The 23,470-nt window shown below is 60.9% G+C and overlaps 2 protein-coding genes across 21 annotated transcripts in view; one reads left to right on the forward strand and one right to left on the reverse strand.

The window, feature by feature from the left end:
• Window positions 1-1,772: 1,772 nt before the first annotated feature.
• TELO2 (telomere maintenance 2) lies at window positions 1,773-19,223 on the forward strand. 13 transcript variants are annotated; one of them, XM_063717462.1, is made up of 22 exons: window positions 1,788-2,019; window positions 2,667-3,037; window positions 3,765-4,042; window positions 4,264-4,305; window positions 5,451-5,519; window positions 5,777-5,924; window positions 7,631-7,733; window positions 8,560-8,628; window positions 8,813-8,954; window positions 9,028-9,164; window positions 9,902-9,981; window positions 10,144-10,254; window positions 10,525-10,613; window positions 10,791-10,882; window positions 11,125-11,241; window positions 11,411-11,482; window positions 14,182-14,373; window positions 14,996-15,087; window positions 15,704-15,803; window positions 16,058-16,122; window positions 16,353-16,468; window positions 18,602-19,223. In XM_063717462.1, the coding sequence occupies exons 2-22, from the start codon at window positions 2,703-2,705 to the stop codon at window positions 18,706-18,708; spliced, it is 2,556 nt and encodes an 851-aa protein (XP_063573532.1). In that variant the 5' UTR covers window positions 1,788-2,019; window positions 2,667-2,702; the 3' UTR covers window positions 18,709-19,223. The 13 variants fall into 13 exon arrangements, with proteins under 13 accessions (XP_002826002.2, XP_009248570.2, XP_009248571.2 ...); XM_063717463.1 differs by having other exon boundaries at window positions 2,702-3,037; XM_063717465.1 differs by having other exon boundaries at window positions 1,788-2,013; window positions 8,560-8,622; window positions 8,807-8,954.
• IFT140 (intraflagellar transport 140) overlaps window positions 19,196-23,470 on the reverse strand; it is a 102,350-nt gene continuing 98,075 nt past the window's right edge. For 7 of the 8 annotated variants that reach the window (XM_054534480.2, XM_009250291.3, XM_054534481.2 and 4 more), the window contains one exon: window positions 19,196-19,919. In XM_054534480.2, coding sequence (XP_054390455.1) covers window positions 19,713-19,919 — 207 coding nt within the window. In that variant the 3' untranslated portion in view covers window positions 19,196-19,712. The remainder of the gene's footprint in view (window positions 19,920-23,470) is intronic. The other variant, XR_008514773.1, reaches the window with a different exon arrangement.

Raw genomic sequence — 23,470 nt, forward strand, 5'->3', positions numbered from 1 at the left:
TCCCTGCCAGGGCTTTCTGTGGCCTGGCCCACGGCCTCACTCCCTCCAGGCCTCACCCCTCCATGTGCTTCCCTCGGCTCCACCTCCCAGGCGACAGTTGCGGTCTCAGGCCTTTGCACCTGCCGTTTTCCTGCCAGTGACACTCTTCCCTGGCTGTCACCACATTCAGGGCTCTGCTCTAAGGTCTTCTGTTCAGAGCTCTCACCTTACTTAATACAGTACCCACTGCTCTCTGGCTCTTCTTTTCTTTCTTTTTTTTTTTTTTTGGAGGAGTCTCTCCGTCACCCAGGCTGGAGTTCAATGGCACGATCTCCACTCACTGCAGCCTCTGTCTCCTGGGTTCAAGCAATTCTCCTGCCTCAGCCTCCCAAGTAGCTGGGATCACAGGCACGTGCCAGCATGCCCCACTAATTTTTGTATTATTATTATTTTTTAGTAGAGATGGGGTTTCACCATGTTGGCCAGGCTGGTCTCGAACTCCTGACCTTGTGACCCACCTGTCTCGGCCTCCCTAAGTGCTGGGATTAGCGGCGTGAACCACCGCGCCCGGCCACTGGCTCTTATTTTCTTACCCTGCCGGTTTTTAATTTTTATTCCTTTTTTTTTTTTTTTTGAAACAGGGTCTTGCTCTGTTGTCCAGGCTGGAGTGCAGCGGCAGTGAACATGGCTCACTGCAGCCTCAACCTCCCAGGCTCAAGCCATCCTCCCACCTCAGCCTCCCGAGTAGCTGGGATCACAGGCTCATGACACCGTGCCTGGCTAATTTTTAAATTTTTTGTAGAGACAGGGTCTCACTATTTTGCCCAGTCTTGATCTTCTGGGCCCAAAGGATTCTCCCACCTCAGCTTCCCAGTGTAGGAATTACCGGCATGAGCCACCGGGCCCGGCCTCTGCCAGTTTTTCTGCTCGAGGCCTGTCACCTGACATATTTCATATGTACTTTATTTGCTCCCCTGATAGGTGAGCAGGAACTTTGCATCATTTGTTGCTCAGAGGGCTTGGTGCACCAAGCAGGCATTTAATCAATGTTTGTTGAATGGATAACTGTTCCCCAGCTTTTCCCACATCCACATCCATCGCTGCTGAAATGGCGCCTCCTTAGGTGTCTTCCTGGATTGCCCCCTCCACAAAGATGAAGCCCCCCGACACTCCGGTGCGGTTTACAGAAGGCGCTGCATGTTGTAAATGTTCAGTGTCCGGCTGTCCAGCCTGGCGGCCACAGCCACAGGTAGTACCGAGCCCTTGAGATGGGGCTAATGCTACTAAGGAACTGGACTTATTTAACTTCAGTTAATTTGCAGAGCCACATGCGTCTAGCGCTTACCCTACTGGTCGCAGTTTTTATTCCATGACCCGGCCTCATTTACGGAGCCGCATTTGTTCATATCTGACATGATCTTAACTGTTCTTTTACTTCCTTATGGACCGTGCGTTTCCCTTACTGGCCTCTGACCCTTGAAAGCAGGGCCTTACACTCCGGGAAGACGAGCCAGGCTTGTCTTGGTAAACATCTGCCGTAGAGCGGACGCTCGGCGTTCTGGAGAGAATGTGGGACCCGAGGCGGAGGGAAGAGACGGCTGACATCACTCCAGGGTAGGGAAGACCGAGATGGGAGAAACTAAGGCGAGGACCCACCACCCGGGCGCAGCGAACCCAGCTCGCAGCCACGTGGGGAAGCGCGGCCCCGCCCCACCCACGCGTCAGGCCCCGCCCACCCCACACCGGCCCCGCCCCCGCGTCCAGGCTCCGCCCCGTCCCCGCGCAGCGCAGGCGCAGATGCGGCCTCCCCCCTGACGTCTTCAGCAGATTCGCGCTGAGAGGCCCGCGGAGACTCGCCCCAGAGGCTCAAAAAAAACCCGCGGCAGCCTCGCCCGGACCCAGGAACTCGTGCTCGGGGCCAACTGGCTGGGCCGCGATCGCGTTTCGGCCGGGGCCGCGGCGGCCGTGGGGAATCGGCGGCAGCGAATCGGTGGCGCGCGGGGCCTGAGCGCGCTGCAGTCACCCGGGAGCCGGGTCCGGGTCGGGTTGGGGGTCGGGGATCGGGGATCGGGGATCGGGGGTCGGGTTGGGTCGGGTTGGGCTCCAGGTCTGGTTGGGTCGGGTCCAGGTCGGGTAGGAGTCCGGTCGGGGTCAGGGTACAGGTCGGGGTCCGGGCCTGGATCGGGGGCGGGTCCGCGTGCGGCTCCTCTAGCCCCGAACCCGTGTTCCCCGTAAGCTGTTGGTTTCTAAGGGGCGGAGAAATGGCGACTGGAGCCACCCGTCACCGCTCAGGGAGCCGGGAGGGCCGGCAGCTCCCGCGGGCCGAGTTTCCCGCCTTGGGTGCGAGGACGCTTGGGGCCGCCCTGTGCCCGGGGAACACTCACCAGCATCCCTGGCTTCCACCTCCCTCTCGCGCCAGTGGTACTCCCGGTTCAGACAACTGAGAATGTCCCCTGGGCACAGTGGCCGGGGTTGAGAAGCCCTGCAGTGGGCGGTAGCGTGGGGGTCCGAGCGGAGGAGCGAACTCTGGGTGGAAACCGGCAGGCACTGGAGGGGAAGGAGGCGGGACAGGGTTGGGTGGGACCAGGGGTGAAGGGTGTGGGGTCCCGGGGCGCTCACCGAGGGGCTTCCTGAGCGTGTGTGGATTATTTCTCTGCCCCAAGCTGAGCCCTGTGTCCATGCCACAGGTCGCCTTCCCGTGACTCCCAGATCTGTCCTGCAGGATGGAGCCAGCACCCTCAGATGTTCGACTCGCCGTGCGGGAAGCCATTCACGCCCTCTCGTCTTCGGAGGATGGCGGCCACATCTTCTGCACCCTGGAGTCCCTGAAGCGGTATCTCGGTGACATGGAGCCTCCAGCGCTCCCGAGGGAGAAGGAGGAGTTTGCCTCGGCCCACTTCTCGCCGGTCCTCAGATGTCTCGCCAGCAGGCTGAGCCCGGCCTGGCTGGAGCTGCTGCCCGATGGCCGCCTGGAAGAGCTGTGGGCCAGCTTCTTCCTGGAGGGCCCGGCGGACCAAGCCTTCCTGGTGCTGATGGAGACCATCGAGGGTGCTGCGGGGTGAGTGGGCTGGGCCCATCCTGGGGTTGCCGGTAGCCTCAGAAGTGATGAGAGTGCCTTGAAGGACTGGACCAAGAGCCTCTCTAGTCCCTGTGAGGGGCTAGAGAGAGAGCCTGCTCCTGGCTGAACCCCTGAACAGAAGAAGCGGTCTGTGTCTGTCTCCTTTGCGATGGGAGGTACCTGCCGTGTCTCACAAAGTCCCTCACTTGCTTCCCGTCCGACTGTGTCAGAGAGGGATGGGGTGGGAGTGTTCACATCCCAGGCGGCAGAGGCAGCCCGTCAGCTGGGGACGTTCCAGGTTTTCCAGGGAAGCACAGCTGTCATCACTGACACGTGTCCCCTGTGGACTCCCAGCCCCAGCCGGCTCCCAGGCTCAGCCTCAGATCACACTGCAGTCCTTGCCAGGACACTGCACCTTGAGAAGCTGGGTTTTCAGAGGTTGCTGCGATCAAAGCAAGCGCTGAGTTATCCGCGTCAGCAGCAGGGGAAGGGTGTCCAGTGAGAATCCAGGTTGGGGAAGCCGCTCAGGGCCCCGAGAGCTCACACAGTAATTGCAGTTATTTCGGAATGGATTAACAGATTTTCCCATCCGGCTTGTGGTTTTGGACTTCGCGCTGGTTATGTTGTTGGGGCTGTCTGTGTAATCCGGGCTGCTGGTTCCTTGTGGCAGGAAGGGGGCCCCGAGGATGGGGGTTGGGAGCTCTGCCCAACACGCCCATATCTTCAGCCTCAGCTTCCGGCTGATGAAGATGGCACGGCTGCTGGCCAGGTTCCTGCGTGAGGGCCGGCTGGCAGTGCTGATGGAGGCGCAGTGTCGGCAGCAGACGCAGCCCGGCTTCATCCTGCTCCGGGAGACGCTGCTGGGCAAGGTGGTGGCCCTGCCCGATCACCTGGGCAACCGCCTGCAGCAGGAGAACTTGGACGAGTTCTTCCCCCAGAACTACTTCCGCCTGCTCGGCGAGGAGGTCGTCCGGGTGCTGCAGGCGGTTGTGGACTCTCTCCAAGGTGAGGCCCTGCCTCGGGGACCCCCTTTGCCACCCGTCTTCTTGGGTCATCGTCCCCTGCCAACCTCTGGTGCCTCACGGCCTCTGGAGACTTTGGAGTCTCTGGGTGGTGCCGTCAGGCAGGTGGGGATGTCCCTGTCCTGCACAGTAGTGACCAGAAAGGCTCATCCGCTGTGGGCTGAAGTCCGCTGCCTTCCATGTGGGCTTCTCTTGTCCCTGCAGTCACTGCTGGTTTCCCGGGCCCAACTGTGCTGCGGTGGCCAGGTGGGGGATCTCGAGGTTCTCAGGTCTGGAGGCAGACGCTGGCGATGCCCTGGAGAGTTGGTGCTGTGGGAACGGCCTCGCCCGCTGCTGGCCTGCAGGGCCCCGTGAGCGCCCATGTTCGCTCTGTTTTCCCTGGGGCGTCAGATGGCGGCTGCCGCGAGTGTGCGTTTCACTAGTGAGAAGGAGGCTGGGCCAGGGGCCTGCACAGCACCCAGAGTGTCTGCCTCTCCCTGCAGGGTGACCCCTTCCTTCTCTTGCCTTTCCCAAGCTCCAGGTGACAGCTCAGACACAGGTCGAGCACCTGGGTCTGGACTCCACCGTCCACATGCTGCCCTCACCTCGTTCTGAAACTCCCTCCCTCGCTCAGGGGCACCCTGGGGTCCTGGAGCAGCTTGGCGCCCCCTCATAGCCCAGGAGAAAGCCAGGCCCCTCAAGTCCCTGTGTGGGGCTTGTGTGGCCCAAGCCCCCTCGCCTCACCTGGGGGTTCCTGCAGCAACCTCCCGAGCCCCTCCTGTCTTTTCTGAACGTAGCCCTAGGCTCTCAGCTGCTGCTCTGCGTGGGCCGATGTGTTAAGGAGGCTTTGGAAACATCTCGGACACACGTGGAATGCGTCTTTTTCACGCGTTGGGGGTTGGCTGGGGCCGTCCTGATCCCCACGCGGCTCTGTGCTTGCCGCTCCCCCGCGTCGCAGCTCTTCCGTGGGGCTGGTACAGCCCGGCCCCTCCTGGTTCCCCACGTTCCCTGGCGTGTGCTCCTTGGCTGCGGGCGGCCGTGGTGGTGGTGGTGCTGCTGCTCCAGGGTCTCATGCCCGGCTCAGGGCCTAGGCCTACCCTGCGTGGCTGACCCAACTTGGCCGGGCCCTGTCGGTGCTTCCGCAACGTCATACCGGTCCCGACCTCCTACACCATTATGACAATTCAGTGGGCTAAGATGGGTGAAGGTTTGAAAGGGTTGTGATTTGCCTGTCAAGTTCCACGCGCTCCTGTTCAGATTTGCTGGGTAGGCCGATGGGCACCAGCCGTTGTTTTGAGTGAGTTTTGCTGTCGGTTGGAGTCCGCCTGACCGAGACCAGCTCTCCCCACGCCTCGATGTTCTTTTGTACCCTTCCCGCCGGCCTCCTCATCAGGCCTCCCTTTCTGTCCCAGGTGGCCTGGATTCCTCCGTGTCCTTCGTGTCTCAGGTCCTCGGGAAAGCCTGTGTCCACGGGAGGCAGCGTGAGTAGAGCAGTGCCTTCCTGCCAGCCCTGCCCCGACCCTCACACCCCGTCAGCCTTCTGCAGAAGGCTGAGAATCCCTCCCGACCCTGGCCCTCTGCGGGGTCCCCTTGCCCGGTCCTGTCCTGGGCCCCTGGGGTCTGGGGCTCAGCTGTGCTGACTGAGGAGCTGTGGGGCTGTCCTTGCTGGACCCACACAGCCCCCGGACACCAGGCGGGTGCAGCTCCCCAGGCTCAGGTCCTCCGTCTGTCCCCTCAGAGGAGATCCTGGGCGTGCTGGTGCCCCGGCTGGCAGCGCTCACCCAGGGCAGCTACCTGCATCAGCGCGTCTGCTGGCGCCTGGTGGAGCAAGTGCCGGACCGGGCCATGGAGGCGGTGCTGACCGGGCTGGTGGAGGCCGCGCCGGGGTAAGCAGCCAGGCTCTCCTCCAGCTGCACTGGCTTCTGGGGGTCTGGACCCCCAGAGGCTGCCATTCCTTCACGCTGCTTCTCCTGGGCACCGTGCTGCAGCTGGCACCCCCATGTTGGTGCCACAGGGTGTGGGTGGTGCCCTCTCAGTTCCCGCACGTGCTGATGGTGATCTCTGCATCAGAGGGTCCCTTTCTCTTATGAAATAGCATGGATGCAGTGAACAGCCCACACCGTAAAGGCGCCTGTACCTTGGGCCGTCCACCCGTCTTGCGCCTGTGGTCCCCCTCGCACACGTGTGCGCCACGTCCAGGCTCTGACATGGTGGCGAGCGGTGACTCACTTCCCCACGTTTTTGTGCAGGAGAATCAAGGTTGCATTTCTGGAAGCAGGACTGCTGGCCATTTACCCCCACAAACCCTGCCAGCTCGCCTGCCTGAGACGTCTCCCCTCTCCCCAGCGTTTGCAAGGACTCACCTGTCTCTGCCCAAAGTGTTTCCTCCTCTTTTTTTGAGGTGGAGTCTCCCTCTGTCGCCCAGGCCGGACTGCAATGGTGCAATCGGCTCGCTGCAACCTCCGCCTCCTGGGTTCAAGTGATTCTTCTGCCTCAGTCTCCTGAGTAGCTAGGACTACAGGCGCCCGCCACCACACCCGGCCAATTTTTGTATTTTTAGTATAGACGGGGTTTCGCCATGTTGGCCAGGCTGGTCTTGAACTCCTGGCCTCAAGCAATCCACCCACCTCGGCTTCCCAAAGTGTTGGGATTACAGGCGTGAGCCCCTGCGCCCAGCTGACTTTGCATTCTTGATTCTGGGTGAGGCTGTGCGTGTTTAAGGCATTTGTATTCTTTTCTCTGTGAACTATATAATCATATAATCACATTCTATTTTATAGTTTTTTTTGTTGTTGTTGGGGGGGATTGTTTTTAGAACAGAGTCTTGCTCTGTCTCCCAGGCTGCAGTGCAGTGGTGTGATTATAGCTCACTGCAGCCTCGACCTCCTGGGCTCCAGCGATCTTCCCACCTCAGCCTCCTGAGTAGCGGGAACATAGGTGCACGCTATCATACCCAGCTAATTTTTAAATTTTTTGTAGCGACAGGGCTCACTTTGTTGCCCAGGTTGGTCTCAAACTCCTGGCCTTAAGTGATCCTCCTGCCTTGGCCTCCCAAATATTTTTTTAACTGTTATGTGTTTGTGTGGAATTTTAAGTGATGAGTGAGGGAGAAATCCAGCCATATCTGTTTCCACACTGGCTGGAGAGACTTGTGGGACTCTTTCTGGAGACCCATAACCTCTCACCGGGAGGACTCTCTCAGTCTAGACCAGGGGTCTACAGGCTACTTGGACAAAATTTGGCCTGCTGCGTGTTTTTGTAAATAAAGTTTTTTTTGGCACCCTCAAAGGAGGCTGTCGGGGGTGGACCCGCCTCCGCCCGGGCTGGGGTCCAGGGAAGGAGGCCATCGGGGTGGACCCACCTCCACCCGGGCTGCGGTGCACACGCTCTCTGGGTTGTGGCATTTATGCCCCGGAGAAGGGATGATGAAGGCCCAGCTCAGGCAGTCGGAGGATGGAACCAGAGGCTCGTGGCTAGGAATTGGCAGGCCCGGAATCAGGCCGGGGTCTGTGAGCATCGGAGTTCACGCTCTCTCGCTCCTCCCTGTTTCCAGGCCGGCTTGCAGCTCTGGCCCCCTGACTCTGTCTTGCAGGCCTGAGGTCCTATCGCGACTGCTGGGGAACCTGGTGGTGAAGAACAAGAAGGCCCAGTTTGTGATGACCCGGAAGCTTCTGTTCTTACAGTCCCGGCTCACGGTGAGGACGCCACGGAGGGTGCAGGCTGCTGGCTGCCCCTTCACAGCAAGAATCGCTGCAAAACATGGAGTTGGAGCAGGTGTCTGCTGCCTGGGAGACCCTGCCTGTGATCTGGCGGTGGCTGGCAGGAGTTGGCGAGGCCATGGGTGCCTCCCTGCCCCGATGACAGGCCCTGCTGTGACAGCGCTGAGTGAGGGCTTCTCATGTCTCTTAATCCTCTAGACTCCCGAGAAGCCACCCGCCCTAGCTGCATTCTGTGCCAGGGGCCTGAGGGGGTGGGGTGGGGTGGGTGGGGGATAGGTCCGGACACAGAGGAGGTCGTGCATTTCCGGGACTTGTGACTCCCGTCCCCATGGCCTGGAGCCCAGAGGGGGCGAGCCAGGTCCCCTGAACCTGGAGTGGGTGACCCGGGTCCCCTGAGCCCGGAGGGGGCGAGCCGAGTCCCCTGAGCCCGGAGTGGGCGAGCCGGGTCCCCTGACTCCCGGCCACATCTTGCTTCACCCTCCTCCTTTCCTCACACGAGAACTTAAAATGGTGAGGCCCCACCCCAGCACAGCAGCAGGTGCATCCCACGTTTTTATATAGAACCGTTTTATCACGTTCATTTCGAAGGAATAGAGGCGGGTGGGTCGCTTGAGCCCAGGGGGCAGCTTCTGTGGGAGGGGAGGGGACCCACATTCCAGGAGGCAGCGGCCGCCCCCATGCTTCTTGTCCGTCTGCTGCCCTCAGTCCGGTCCCGGTCCTGGCATGGCTCTTGGCCTTGGGAGCCCCGAGCTGGCCAGGCGGCGGCCTCAGCCCAGTGGACAGGCATGTGCTTTTGTTGCAGACGCCCATGCTGCAGAGCCTGCTGGGCCATCTGGCCATGGACAGCCAGCGGCGCCCGCTCCTGCTGCAGGTACGTGCCTCCTGGCTCTCTGTCCCCGCGAGGCCCTGGGAGAAGAGCTGTGCGGGGCTCACCTTGGGGGCAGGCAGGGTGAGGCTGGCTGGGCTGGGGCCGGAGCTCCCTCAGAATGGCTGTGGGCCTGGCAGGGACAGCCTGGCCCCGAGCCCCACGCAGTCCTGGGCCGTGCCACCTGCAGGTGCTGAAGGAGCTGTTGGAGACGTGGGGCAGCAGCAGTGCCATCCGCCACACTCCCCTGCCGCAGCAGCGCCACGTCAGCAAGGCCGTCCTTATCTGCCTGGCGCACCTCGGGGAGCCGGAGCTGCGGGACAGCCGGGATGGTGAGCAGGTGGTTTGGGCTCTCCCCGGCTTCGGGCGCCCCGAGGTGCTCAGGGGCCTGTCCGATGCTTGCAGAACTGCTGGCCAGCATGATGGCGGGCGTGAAGTGCCGCCTGGACAGTAGCCTGCCCCCCGTGCGACGCCTGGGCATGATTGTGGCCGAGGTCGTTAGTGCCCGGATCCACCCCGAGGGGCCTACCTTGAAATTCCAGGTGAGCGGGCCGTCCCCTCCACGTCCCCGTGCGGCTGGCCCGGGTCTCCCGAGCAGCTGCCTCTCCAGCCCCAGGGTCACTGCCTCTTCCCGGGGTCCAGACTTGCAGAGCGTCTGTGTTGACTTCTCGCAGGGCTGAGGCTGGAAGCTGTGGCAGGCCCTCAGCCCTGAGCTCCTGGGGCCACACAGGGTCGGGTGAGCACAGGGACCCTGGAGGGACTGCTTGGACACGCTCACAGACTCTCTCTAGATGGGGGCCCAGGGGAGGCTGGGGTTAAGGGAGCCACCCCCTGCGGTTTGTCTGGCCGGGGCTGCAGGGAAGCCAGGTCGCTCTGGGTAGGTGGGCGTGGGTGGCAGCCTCTCTGCTGTCTGCCGCCCGGTGTGGGCAGCTGCCTGGCCATGGAGGAGCCCTGTCTGCCTTCAGGCTGTGGAGGTGACAGCCTGTCCTCTTATCTGCTGAGACCCTGGGATCTCTCTGGGCCCATTGGCCTGAGGGGAGGCCCAGCTCCTTCGAGAGGGGCCACGGCCCCCAGCTTTGAGCACTCCCAGTGCTACCCTTGGCCTGAGTTGGAATCTTAGAAAGTCGCTTTTAAAAAGACACCTGGCTGTCCAGGGCTCAGCCACTGAGTGAGACCGGGCTGCGAGGGGGGCCGCAGTGGGGAGTGGCTCCCGCGGGTCCGTCTCGGGGAGGGGTGCTGCAGCCTGGCGGATGCCGCTGAGCCTGCTCCCCTGCTGTAGTACGAAGAGGATGAACTGAGCCTCGAGCTGCTGGCCTTGGCCTCCCCCCAGCCTGCGGGTGACGGCGCCTCGGAGGCGGGGTGAGGGTCTCTGCCCCCCGGGACCCCACCGCGTGCACATCTTATTGCTCTGGATTCTGCCGCTGGGATGGGAGGGGGTGAAAGCCTTTCTTTCGGTCCTGTGAGTCCTGAGACCAGAGGCTCGAGGGGACCCTAAAGGATTTGTTCCTTGTTTCCTTAAAGCACATCCCTTGCTCCAGCCATGGCAGAACCCCCTGCAGAGACCCCTGCAGAGATCGTGGATGGCGGCGTCCCCCAAGCACAGCTAGCGGGCTCTGACTCAGAGCTGGACAGGTAGGGGCTCTGCCACCCCAGTGGGTGGCGTGCAGGAGGCCGGGAGGCGAACCCCTCACTCCAAGCTGCAGCCCCGTGGGGGGCTCCCTGCTTGCTCCGTGCTTGTTCTCTTTTGACCTCACGTGAGGGCCCACAGCTCCCAGCTCCACTGTAGGTGCAGCGGCTGAGGCGTGAGCTCCGCATCTGGGGAGGAGAGAGGGGCTGGCTCTGCCGTTGGGTACTTCCTCTCACAGGCCATGGGCTGTTCATGTCTGCTTTGCCCTCCCACAGCGATGATGAGTTTGTCCCCTATGACATGTCGGGGGACAGAGAGCTGCAGAGCAGCAAGGCTCCTGCCTACGTCCGGGACTGCATGGAAGGTGCGCACGGGCCCCTGGAGGGCCTTGCGGGGCTGGGCATGGGTCTCGCTCACAGCCTGGTTCTGCCTCAAGGGGCCACCAGGAAGCCCTGGGCCCGGGGTGCCAACCCTGCTGCTGGCTCTCATGGGCTCAGGGTCAGAGCTGAGGCTGACCAAGGCCTGTCCGGGTTCTGTGCAGCCCTGACCACATCTGAGGACGTAGAGCGCTGGGAGGCGGCCCTGCGGGCCCTTGAGGGCCTGGTCTACAGGAGCCCCACGGCCACTCGGGAGGTGAGTGGGGGGCGGGAGTGGGTGGAGAGGCCCAAGATGGTAGCTCCCCCGATGCCATCTGTGTCCTGGCCACTGAGGGTGACATCTGGCTCCTGTGTGTGACAGGGCTGCTGCCTCTCCCGGGAGGCCTACGGCCTGGGGCCTCTGCCAGGGTGGGTGGCTCAGACCCTGTGAGCCTCGGTGAGGCCTCAGGGCGGGCGGCTGGGTCCGACAGGTTTCCCAGCCCTAACCCCTGTGTGCAGGTGAGCGTGGAGCTGGCCAAGGTGCTTCTGCATCTGGAGGAGAAGACCTGTGTGGTGGAATTTGCGGGGCTGCGCCAGAGAGCCCTGGTGGCTGTCACGGTCACAGACCCGGCCCGGGTGAGTTCCCGCACCCGTGGCCCCGGCTGGTGCAGGCGCAGCGTGAAGCGCTGGGAGCTGCGGTGCCTGAGGCTCGGTCCCGTGCTGGAGCTGGCTGTGAGGTGCCCGGAGGTCGCCCCGAGCGGCCCTCAGGTCCCGGACCACAGCAGCCTCTCCCCTGTGTCCTCAGGTGGCCGACTATCTGACCTCACAGTTCTATACCCTCAACTACAGCCTCCGGCAGCGCATGGACATCCTGGACGTAAGTGCCTCCTGGGCCTCAGTCCCCCTGGTCCGGCCCAAGCTGCCCTAAGGTGGGGCTGCCAAAACCTGAGTCTCCTTGTTGCTGGGCCCCAGGGGCTTGTGCAGGCCTGTCCACTGCCTTGGTGAGTGTGTGACCTGGCAGGACTCAGCAGTGGGGGAGTTAGGGCTCCCGTGGCAGAGAGTTTTGTTTGTTTAAAATAATAGCTTTACTGATATAATTCACACGCCATAAAATTCACCACTTTAGGATAAAATGTGTGCTGCGCAGGTGAGGGAATATTACTTAGCAATGAAGAAGAAAAATTTGAATCCCAGCACTGGAAGGCTGAGGCGGGAGGATCGCTTGAGCCCAGGAGTTCGAGACCAGCTTGGGCACCACAATGAGACCCCATCTCTATTAGCCGAGTGTGGTGGGCGACTATGGTCCCAGTTACTCGGGAGGCTGGGGTGGGAGGATCCCTTGAACTCAGGAGGTCGAGGCTGCAGTGGAGCTGTGTTCGCACCACTGCACTCCTGTGTGGGTGATAGAGGGAGACAGTGTCTCAAAGATAATTCGATTCTGATATGCACTGCTAAACACGATGAACCTCGAGAACATTTAGTTAAAGCAGCCCCAGGGCCTGTATATCATTCAGTTTCACTTAAGCGAGCTGTCCAGGGGAGCCAGTTCACAGACAGTGGGCGGAGCTGCCAGGGCTTGGGGAGGGGATGTGGAGTGACTGTTTCACGGGGACAGTTTCAGCTTGGGAAGGCAAAAGAGTTCTGGCGAGGGTGGAGGTGTTGGTTGCCGATCATGAACGTACTTATTAATGCCACGGAACTGTACACTTAAAGATGGGGAAAACGGGCTGGGCGCGGCGGCTCATGCCTGTCATCCCAGTGCTGTGGGAGATGAAAGTGGGAGGATTGCTCAAGCCCAGGAGTTTGAGATCAACCTGGTCAACATAGCAAGACCCTGTCATCTCCACCAAAAGAATAATTAGCCGGGTGTGGTGGCGCCTGTGGTCCCTGCTACTCTTGAGGCTGAGGCGGGAGGACGGCTTGAGCCCAGAGGTTGAGGCTGTCGTGAGCCGTGATGGCACCACTGCCCTGCAGCCTGGGCAATAGAGCAAGACTCTGTCTCTTTAAAAAAAAAAAAAAAAAAAAGGCAGGCCGGCCACAATGGCTCACGCCTGTAATCCCAGCACTTTGGAAGGCTGAGCCGGGCGGATCATGAGGTCAGGAGTTCAAGACCAGCCTCGCCAATATGGTGAAACCGTGTCTCTACTAAATTAGCTGGGCATGGTGGTGCATGCCTGTAGTCCCAGCTACTTGGGAGGCTGAGGCAGGAGGATCGCTTGAACCCGGGAGGCAGAGGTTCTGGTGAGTCTATATCGTTCCACTGCACTCCAGCCTGGGTGACAGAGCAAGACTCAGTCTCAAAAAAAAAAAAAAAAAGGGTGAGAGGCCGGGCACAGTGGCCCACACCTGTAATCCCAGCACTTTGGGAGGCCGAGGCAGATGGATCACGAGGTCAGGAGATGGAGACCATCCTGGCTAACATGGTGAAACCCCGTCTCTACTAAAAATACAAAAAAATTAGCCGGGCATTTTGGCGGGCGCCTGTAGTCCCAGCTACTAGGGAGGCTGAGGCAGGAGAATTGCTTGAACCCGGGAGGCGGAGCTTGCGGTGAGTCAAGATTGTGCCACTGCACTCCAGACTGGGCGACAGAGTGAGACTCTGTCTCAAAAAAAACAAAAAAAAAGGGAGGGGAGGGGTTAACATGGTAAATCTTGTATGTATTTTACCACAATAAAGCAAAAAAGACTGAGAACTTGAGAAAGAACTCACCGTAACGGTTTTTTTTTTTTTTTGAGACGGAGTCTTGCTCTGTCGCCCAGTCTGGAGTGCAGTGGCGCGATCTTGGCTCACTGCAAGCTCCGCCTCCCGGGTTCACGCCATTCTCCTGCCTCAGCCTCCCAAGTAGCTGGGACTACAGGCAGCTGCCACCACGCCCGGCTAATTTTTTGTATTTTTAGTAGAGACGGGGTTTCACCGTATTGGCCTGGATGGTCTCGATCTCCTGACCTCATGATCCGCCCGCCTCGGCTGTAACTGGTTTTAAGGTGCACACTTGGGTGGCATTGGGAACATCCGCAGTGTCATGCAGCCACCTCCTCTGTCTAGTCCCAGAGCGTCCTCATCTCCCCAGAGGGAAACCCCATCCCTGTCAGCAGTCGCCGCGACCCCCCCGGCCTGGGAGCCTCCAGTCTGGCACTGGCCTGTTGAGAAGGTGTCCTAGAGATGGAGGCGCACACTGGTCTTTGGTGCCTCCTCCTCCGCCATGTTCTGAGGTCCACCCGCCCATGGCACATGCCACTGCAGCGTTGGTTTTGCTGTGAGGCCAAGTTCCTGGGAGAAGGGCATGTGGCTCTGGCGTGGCGGGACTGCGTGGCTTTAGGATGAGGCTGCACTCGGCCCTGGGCGTGTTCTCATCTCCTGGAGCACGGAGCCCACCTTCCCCACCTTCCTGCCTACCAAGGCGTGGTTGCTGTGAGCTACGGGGAAGTGACTTTTCTCCTTGTTCCCAGAACACACCTTCTCCCAGGCTGGGAGGGCCGCTGGGCCTGTTGCTGGGGCTTTGGCTGATGACTTGACTCTTGGGAAATGTTCTTCCCTGGAGCAGTGGCGACTGCCCTGAGCCCGTCTCCCTCCAGGTGCTGACTCTGGCTGCCCAGGAGCTGTCTAGGCCTGGGTGCCTCGGGAGGACTCCCCAAACTGGCTCCCCAAGTTCTAATACCCAGTGCCTGCCGGAGGCAGCCGTCTCCCAGCCTGGCAGTGCCGTGGCATCCGACTGGCGGGTGGTGGTGGAGGAGCGGATCAGAAGCAAGACTCGGCGGCTCTCCAAGGTTAGTGGGCGCGTGGTCAGCTCCTCACGGGCATGGGGACCGTGGGTGGGTGGGAAGGGCGGTCAGACACCTCCAGGCGCTGTCTCCAGCGAGGGGCGGCCACATTTGCTGGGGATGGTGCCTATGCCGGGATTCCTGAAAGGCAGGGTCCGTGGTTTGCACCAAGGAACTGGATCTTGGCTGTAGGAGACCCAGACTGGGCTTGGGGACACGCCAAGTGACAGGTGTCCTGGTGGTGCTCTGTCCTCAGAGCCCATCTAGGCCAGGGGTGGTGTTGCTCCACCCGAGGATGTTTAGGGGTGTCTGGAGATGTTTTTGGTTGTCGCTGGGGGTGGGTTGGAGGCCACGGAGGCATCCTGCAGTACCCAGGGCGGCTCCTCTAGCCTCGAATGTCCTGCCTGCAAGTTCGGGAACGCCTGGTCTGCTGCCCAGGCATTGGCCGTGGAGCCTGAGTCCTGTCACCAACCCCACGGGGCCTGGGAGCTGGGCGGGGCCGGAAGAGTAGCCCAGGGAGGCAAGGCGAGGCTGGGGGCCGCGCTGCTTTGTGGGATCCTCTCGGGCTGGGGGTGCCGTGCCCGCCGCCCAGGCCTGCGCCTCCGTGAGCGCCATGTGTGTCTGGCAGGGTGGCCCGAGGCAGGGCCCGGCAGGCAGCCCCAGCAGATTCAGCTCCGTGGCCGGCCACTTCTTCTTCCCCCTCCTTCAGCGCTTTGATAGGTGAGTGGGTTTTCCGTGGGCCTGTGGATGTGGGGACAGGGACCCTGGACGTACCCCTGTGGCCAGGAAGTTCAGGCTGGGGTCTGAGTGGGTTTGGGTGTGAACAGGGTCGTGGCTTTGCTGTGGCTTTTTGTAAGCCTGTGTTAAGAGGCAGGAAGCGTCCCACAAGGTTCCTCTGCGGTTGAGCTTTGCCATGAGGCACCAGGCATCTGCTCTGGGCTTGCGGCATGGCCGGCAGTGCTGCCCGCATGTGCCCGACGCCATCACCCGCTGGGCCCTGCTCGCCTCCTCCTGCCTCAGCCGGTGCTGCGCTGGCCCCACATTCAGGGCATGAGGCTCTCGAGATGGCAGAGAAGTGTGGGGCCCGGGCCATGGTGCAGCAGGGGTGGGGGTCTCGGCGTTGGGAACTCCTGGCCCAGGTGGGCTTGTGCCAGACAGCCCTGCAGGGTGAGTGGGCACCCGGAAATGTCTGCTGCTACGGTCTCGGTGCAGGCAAGGCGGTGGGCGCAGGAGGAGGGGCTGTGTGGGGCTCCCTCGGTTTCCCACGGTGGCCCAGGAGGTTGGGGACCTGGCCCTGAGGCGCCCGCTGCACCTTGGGCTCCATCCTGTGCTCTAGGCCTCTGGTGACCTTCGACCTCTTGGGAGAAGACCAGCTGGTTCTCGGAAGGCTGACGCACACCTTAGGGGCCCTGATGTGCCTGGCTGTTAACACCATGGTGAGCCGGGAGAGGTTGCCGGGCGCCGGCCTGTGCTGCCCGTGGATCAGGAGTGCTCCTCAGCCTCACCTGTGCCCAGGGATGGGTGTCTGAAGGAGGAGCTGCCTGTGTGGGCCCCCGGGCAGTGGGAGCATCCCCTCGGCTGTCAGGCAGGCCCTGTCCCTGCTGCTGCCCGGCAGCGGAAGCCGCCCATGGGTGCTGGGATGTGGGGACGGCGTCGGGACCCCACTGACTCTCCCTCTGCTGGTGTCCAGGTGGCTGTGGCCATGGGCAAGGCCCTGCTGGAATTCGTGTGGGCCGTTCGCTTCCACGTGGACGCGTGAGTGGCCCGTGGGGCTGGGCCAGGCCAGGGGTGCACGCAGACATAGGGGTCTTATTGTGGGGGCCCCATGGAGCCTCCAGGTGGCTGACAAGCAGCCTGGCCTGGTACTTCCCAAATAGGAGATGTGCCAGGCAGGGCCGCAGCGTGGGTGGTCTGCCACACTGAGGGGAGTGGGAGATCTGGGGCGTGGTCCCTGCTGAGCTCAGCCCCCACCTTCCTGCCGGCAGCTACGTGCGCCAGGGGCTGCTGTCAGCCGTCACCTCCGTCCTGCTCAGCGTGCCTGCTGCACGCCTGCTGGAGGACCTGCCGGACGAGCTGCTGGAAGCCCGGTCCTGGCTGGCGGGTGAGTGTTGGCCCAGGGTGTGTGTGTGTGTGTGTGTGTGTGTGTGTGTGTGTGTGTGTGTGTGTGTGTGTGTGTGTGTGTGTGTGTGTGTGTGTGTGTCGGGGGTGTGTGTGTGTGTGTGTGTGTGTGTGTGTGTGTGTGTGTGTGTGTGTGTGTGTGTGTGTGTCGGGGGTGTGTGTGTGTGTGTGTGTGTGTGTGTGTGTGTCGGGTGTGTGTGTTTTGCAGCTCTTGCAGGCCAGGCTGCCGTGACCCCTTGGGACCCACATAGGCAGAGTGTGCAGGCCGGAGGTGCAGCCACCCCAGCACTGGCCGTTTCCCTCCTTTGGTCCTGATCCTGGACCCTGTTGGGGTCCCTCTGTGACCCCGCCCGCCCACCTCCCTGGGCCCCTCCGGCCAGTGCAGTCCTGGCACCTTTTATTTGTTTGTTTTTTAGACAGAGTCTTGCTCTGTCGCCCAGGCTGGAGTGCCGTGACGCAGTCTTGGCTCACTGCAACATCTGCCTCCTGGGTTCAAGCAATTCTCCTGCCTCAGCCTCCTGAGTAGCTGGGATTACAGGTGCCCGCCACTGCGCCCAGCCAATTTTTGTATTTTTAGTAGAGACGGGATTTCACCATGTTGGTCAGGATGGTCTCAATCTCCTGACCTCATGATCCACCTGCCTCAGCCTCCCAAAGTGCTGGGATTACAGGCGTGAGCCACCGTGCCCAGCCAGCCAGCACCTTTTGTTGTTTGCTGGCCTTTGTGATCCAGTGGTTGGTTTGTGGGGCCCTTAGGGTGGCTTCGTGGATACCGCCTCAGTTTCCACGTTTGTCAGGAGGGTCCTGGGTGATGCGGGTCCTTCCCGGGGACTTGCGCTCAGGCCTCTGTGCTGGGGGACGCCGGGGGATGCTTGTGGTGAGGTCACCTTTCCTTTCCTGTGGGGCTGGGCTGTGCGCCTCTTTTGCCCCGGCCATCTCCCCTCTCCCCACCTGGGCGCAGTGCCAGCCTGCTGGGTGTGAACGGGTGTTTCCCACGGGGGTTGGAGCCAGTGAGTCCCCGGGAATGGGCTGAAGAGCAGAGCATGATACCGATGGACATAGGAAGGGCAGGCCCAGCTGTGCCCTGTCCCTTCCCAGGACCTGTGCTCAGGGTGGCCGTGAACGTCTTCCCACGGAGCAGCTGGAGGGTCCTGGGCCCAAAGTGCAGGGAGTGCTGTGCTGGGCTTTACTTCTTTCAAGGGGGGTGAGGCCCCCCAGACACCAGTCCCTTGGAGCTGCTGCCCAGCCCCTCCTCAGCATGCTCTTGGCCACTCGCCCTGCCAGGAGGAGGAGAGGTTCCCCTTTGGCCAGTGGAGCCACTGACGGGGCTGGGTGGGCGGGCACAATCCCTGCAGTTCCCAGCCCGCCTCCTTCCCCAGAGACTCGGTGCCTGCGACGCCATCATCTGGGGCCTTGGGGGCCTGAAGCACCAGGAGGAGCAGGGGGGCCCTATCCCTCAGCCGATCCCTTTCCACTCAGGGCTGGCAGGGTCCCGACAGGGTGTTCTCCTTTCACAGGCACCTCCCACAAGGGTCTACAGGTGCCTCCTCACCCTGTGATTCTAGCCCAGTCTGGGGAGGAGCTGTGGCCAGCAGAACCCCCCAAGGCTCCCCGGGGTCCCAGGCTGCAGGAGGCCTTGGTGAGGGTCCCAGCACTGCAGGCAGCCAAGAGCTCTGGCTCTCACCCCGGGGGGGGCAGTGTGCGGTCCCAGACACCCAAGAGGCCTCCCCACAGGCGGGTGGCACCTCCCGATGCCCACCACCCGGATTCCTAGGGTCTTCCATCTCTGACCACAGCCCGTGTCTGCCGTCCAGTAAGGAACAGGCCCTGCCGGTGTTCCGGTGTTCCCGGGTTGTGTGCCCCACCCCAGGCCCCCTTCCCATGGCTGCCGGTCCCGCGGCTCAGGGCAGCCCTCCACGTACAGTGCTGCCTGCACAGAGCCTGTGGCACGCAGGCCCCAAGGCCTTGGGGAGAGTCCAGGCTCACTGCAGACCCGAGCCCCCTTTCTTCCATGGAGTCAGGCCTGGCGGGGCTGGTTCAGGCAGCCTGAAGACAGGAGGAGGGAGAATACGCCCTCCACGCTGCCTCAGCTTTGCTTGTCACTCTCGTCTGGCAGACGTGGCCGAGAAAGACCCGGACGAGGACTGCAGGACGCTGGCACTGAGGGCCCTGCTGCTTCTGCAGAGACTCAAGAACAGGCTCCTCCCACCTGCGTCTCCCTAGTCCCTGGAGGCCTCCCCAGGACCACCCCCGCCGGCAGCAAGGAAGGCGGCTGAGCAGCAGCCTGGAGCAGCGGAGCCAGGCTTTGTAGCGAGGCCAGGTCTGCGGCAGCATCCGGCACGGAGAGTGCAGATGCAGGAAGGCCCGGCCTGCCGCTATTTATAGTGCAGCAAGTCTGCTAAAAATACACTGGGCCTGGGCACTGCCCGCTGGGACATGGCAGCCTGGATGTGGGGCTGGGGCTGTGGGCGCTGCTGGTGGGGTTGACTCTTCCACTGAGGGCAGACCCAGGCTGGCAGGAGGGGAGGACGGTGTACCTGCTGCTCAGAGCCCCCAAGGCTCTCCTCTGAGAGCCACCAAGCAGGACAGAGCAGCTCTCGTCCCAGGTCCCTCGGGTTGAGCGCCGTGTCACCAGAATAGTGCTCACAGCCCAGGCAGGGTGTGTGGCTCCTGGATGGGCTCGTGGGGCGGGATGGGACAGGGCACGGGCTCTCAGAAAATAAACTGGTTTATTGGAATTACAGGAGTGTTGGTGGCCGGTGTGCAGAGCCTAGCGGGGGGTACAGCCGCCAGGGCCCGGGTGTCCCAGCTGTTGCTCAGGAGCCGTGGGCCCTGCGGGAGTGTGGGGAGGATATGATGTGTGGGGAGCAGGGGGGCAGGTGCCCTAGCCCTCCAGCTGCAGCTTCCTGAGGTTCTAGAAGTTTCTCAGGCTTTACAATGTGTAGTTGGGAGAATACGATGGAAGGGTGAACCCGACTCCCTTCAAAGGAATGAATCCAAAAATCTACTGGAGCTGCCGGGCACCCAGAGGCAGGCGGGACAGACCAAGGTGCGGATGGGTCACACCCCCCGCCGGCCCGGGCCGCCGCGTTCTTGCCCAGCTCTGTTGCATATTCCAACACAGACATGTTTTTTCCCAGCAAAAAAGCTGGCTTTGCCGCAGCTGACGAAAAAATTCCAGAAGATGCCTTTCTGCAGCAGCACGCTTGTCCGGGGGCCAAGGCTCCTCAGGGGTCGTCGTCTGCCTCTTCCACCACCTCCTCGTCCGGCTCCCTGGCGTCCTCCATGCTATTGCGGCGGACCCGCTCGGGGATGGTGCGTGGCGGTGGGAGACCCAGCCCCTGGTGCACGGCGTCCACGGCCCGCGGGCTCACGTAGTAGGACACGTTGGCCAAGGGAAGCCGCCGCCGCATCTCCTCCAGGAATCTGTAGGCCTGGGGCAGAGGAGCAGACATTACTCCGCTTTCCTGAACCAGGCACGGCCCTCTGCCTGCAGGCCAGGCACGTGCTGCTGCCCCTGGAGGCGGGTGGGGGTGCCTCCTCGCTGGAGGACACGGGGTGCACTGAGGCTTCCCACTGGTGATGGGGGAATGTGGTGAAGAGGGGATGCGGTGCCCGCGGACCGCACACATGCCATGTGTGGACACTCAACGGGAAGCTTCGGTCGGCATTTCAGCTGGAAATGCAGAGCCAGGGCCCTGGAAAGTCCCTCAGCAGCTGTGCACAGGGGCCTGCTCACCCGGCATGCGTGGGCAGAGCCTCCCAGGGAGGCAGAGGCCGCGCGTTTTGCACTCAAGTCTTGGGGGTGGACATGCATGTGGGATTGGAGAGCAGGCAGCAATATCTACTGGTTTGTCTTGGGTATTTTTTTTTTTTTTTGAGATGGAGTCTTAACTATGAAGGTATAATAAGCTTGTTGGATGGTCCCTCCCATCACCTGGCAGTGGACCTGCGTTTAAGGAAGGCCTCAGCTGGGGTGGGCGCTGGTGGAGTGCAAGCCTTCCACACAGTCTCAAACGAGAGGCTGAGGGCAAACATCTACACCTGAAAAGATGCTGCCTTAGATGCTGACAAGCCACCTGCCATGTGCCAGGCGCTGTGCTGGGGACACAGGGGACACAGGACATAAGGGCACAAAACAAGCTTGGGTAATGCTGTAGCGGGGAGCCCAGGTCAGGCCAAGGTCCTGCAGTGGCGGACTTCAGAGAAGGGCTGGCACAGGGAGGGAGAGAGAGGAAGGAGTTGACCAGGGTCGAAGAGGGACCCTGTGGTCAGAAAGGGCCGGCGTCCTGATGCAACCAGGGCCTGGTGCGTGTGACTGCTCTGTGTGCAGAGCTAGCTTCGGAGAGGGCAATGAAGTGGTTTCCAGAAGGCGGGCAGAGGGTGCGGAGGATGGGTGAGGGGTGGTGGGGCGCAGGACAGGCGGTGTAGGCGGGTGAGGGGTGATGGGGCGCAGGACAGGCGGTGTAGGCGGGTGAGGGGCGATGGGGCACAGGACAGGCGGTGTAGGTGGGTGAGGGGCGATGGGGGGCAGGACAGGCGGCGTAGGCGGGTGGGGGGAAGTGGAGGGCAGGACGCAGGGACAGAAATGTTGCCGGTCTCCAGCATCAGGAGAGTGAGTGTGGCGGGAAAACTGAGCGTATGTGGGAGCCGTGGCCTGGGTGAGGTGGTGCACGTGAGCCCGGGTGGTGTGTGCCCGGGCATTCTCAGTTGAGCTGGGCTTCCCGGTTTCTTTTTCTTTTGTGTCTCGTGAATCCCACAGGCTTCAAGCAACCACAGAGGCAATAAATAAGCTGGTGAAATATTTAAAATGTGGATTTCCTGTTCATTTTGAGGATATAGCAGTCTGGGCATCTCTCTACTCCAATTTTGCTTTTATACGTAAAACTATAGTTCTCCTAGAAATAGAAACCCTGTTGGAGCAGGGCGCGGTGGTGCACACCAGCCACTCACGAGGATCCCTTGAACCTGGGAGGCCGAGGCTGCAGGGAGCTGTGATTGTGCCACTGCACTCCAGCCTGGGCAACAGAGCAAGACCCCGTCTCAAAACCAAACCAAGTAACAACAAAAAAGAAACCTTGTTAGGATTAGACTTGAGATGTTTTTTCCAGCAGCAAAAGGGGTCAGTGAATGCAAGTGGAAGGGCGCAGAGGGGAGTGAGCAACCGGACCAGGAAGTCTGTGTCTCACGGAGCTGACCTTTCAGCCCTGAGGGAGAGCCACTGCCAAGGAGCTTTCCTGTGAATTCTGGAGGCTGCAGCCCAGCGAGCCCGACACAGTCGCCAGCATGTTTCCCAAGCTCATTTCTGGATACTCAGTTTGTGAGCCCCGGGAACTATCTGCTAGGGCAACACAACTGGTGGGCGCAGAGGCCCTGCAGGCATCGGCATAGCTGCGGGGTCTGACAGATGCAGGTGCATGCAATTCTGTATGTTGGCTACAACAGAATTATGGTTGAAAAAGAGGCCGGGCACGGTGGCTCACGCCTGTAATCCCAGCACTTTGGGAGGCCGAGGCAGACGGATCACAAGGTCAGGAGATGAGACCATCCTGGCTAACACGGTGAAACCCCATCTCTACTAAAAAAAAAAAAAAAAAATACAAAAATTAGCTGGGCGTGGTGGCATGCACCTGTAGTCCCAGCTACTTGGGAGGCTGAGGCAGGAGAATGGCTTGAGCCCGGGAGACGGAGGTTGCAGTGAGCTGCGATCACGCCACTGGACTCCAGCCGGGCAACAGAGCAATACTCCGTCTCAGAAAAAGAAAAAAGAATGAGAAGAGAGGCTTCTGACAATGGCGCCACGACTCCTGTGAGAGCAGCCCTCCCCCTAACGATGACGGACACATGGAAAGCACTGGGGGCAGCTGCGAGCAGGCTGATGCTAGGAGTGGGTGGCACGGGGCGGGCTCCCTGCTTCTCACAACCTTTTTTTTTTCTTTTTTGAGATGGAGTCTCACTGTGTCACCCAGGCTGGAGTTCATTGCAAGCTCTGCCTCCCGGGTTCATGCCATCCTCCTGCCTCAGCCTCCCGAGTAGCTGGGACTACAGGTGCCCGCCACCACACCTTGCTAATTTTTTGTATTTTTAGTAGAGACGGGGTTTCACTGTGTTAGCCAGGATGGTCTTGATCTCCTGACCTCGTGATCTGCCCACCTTGGCCTCCCAAAGTGCTGGGATTACAGGCATGAGCCACTGGACCTGGCCGCTTCTCACAACTTTCTGCCTCAGGGTAGGTCCAAGTCAGGGCCCGTGTGGGCATCAGAGAGCCACCTCGAAGGCTGCCCTCTTCCAGGCTTAAAGAACCAGAATCAAGATTTTTGTTGGCCAGGCGCGGTGGCTGACGCCTGTAATCCCAGCACTTTGGGAGGCCGAGGTGGGCGGATCACGAGGTCAGGAGATCCAGACCATCATGGCTAACATGGTGAAACCCTGTCTTTACTAAAAATACAACAAAAAAAAAATATTAGCCGGGTGTGGTGGTGGGCACCTGTAGTCCCAGCTACTCGGGAGGCTGTGGCAGGAGAATGGCGTGAACCTGGGAGGCGGAGCTTGCAGTGAGTCGAGATCGTGCCACTGCACTCCAGTCTGGGCGACAGAGTGAGACTCCATCTCAAATAAATAAATAAAAGATTTTTGTTGACCACAGCAGCGGGAATGTGAAGGTGAAAATATGGGGATACAGCAGTCATGGGGGGATTCCAAATCCTGAGCATACACTGCCCTCGTCACTAGTTGCTCCCACACTACACATGAGGCAGGGGAGGCGCAGACTTTAAGCTAACTCAAGCTATAAGCAGGGATTTCAGCTGCTATCCACCACAGGGGAAAGAGTTTCGGCTCTGAGCTGAGGAAACATGATTGCCTAATAAAATGAACCAAAAAAAAAAAAAACAATACTCTTTGGAGGAATGTAACAGAATCCAGAGTCTCTACAATGGATTATCCACAATGTCCACGATACAAAAAAATGACTAGACATAAGAAA

Source organism: Pongo abelii, chromosome 18 (assembly GCF_028885655.2).
Source record: "Pongo abelii isolate AG06213 chromosome 18, NHGRI_mPonAbe1-v2.0_pri, whole genome shotgun sequence".
NCBI classification, from domain to species: Eukaryota; Metazoa; Chordata; class Mammalia; order Primates; family Hominidae; genus Pongo; species Pongo abelii.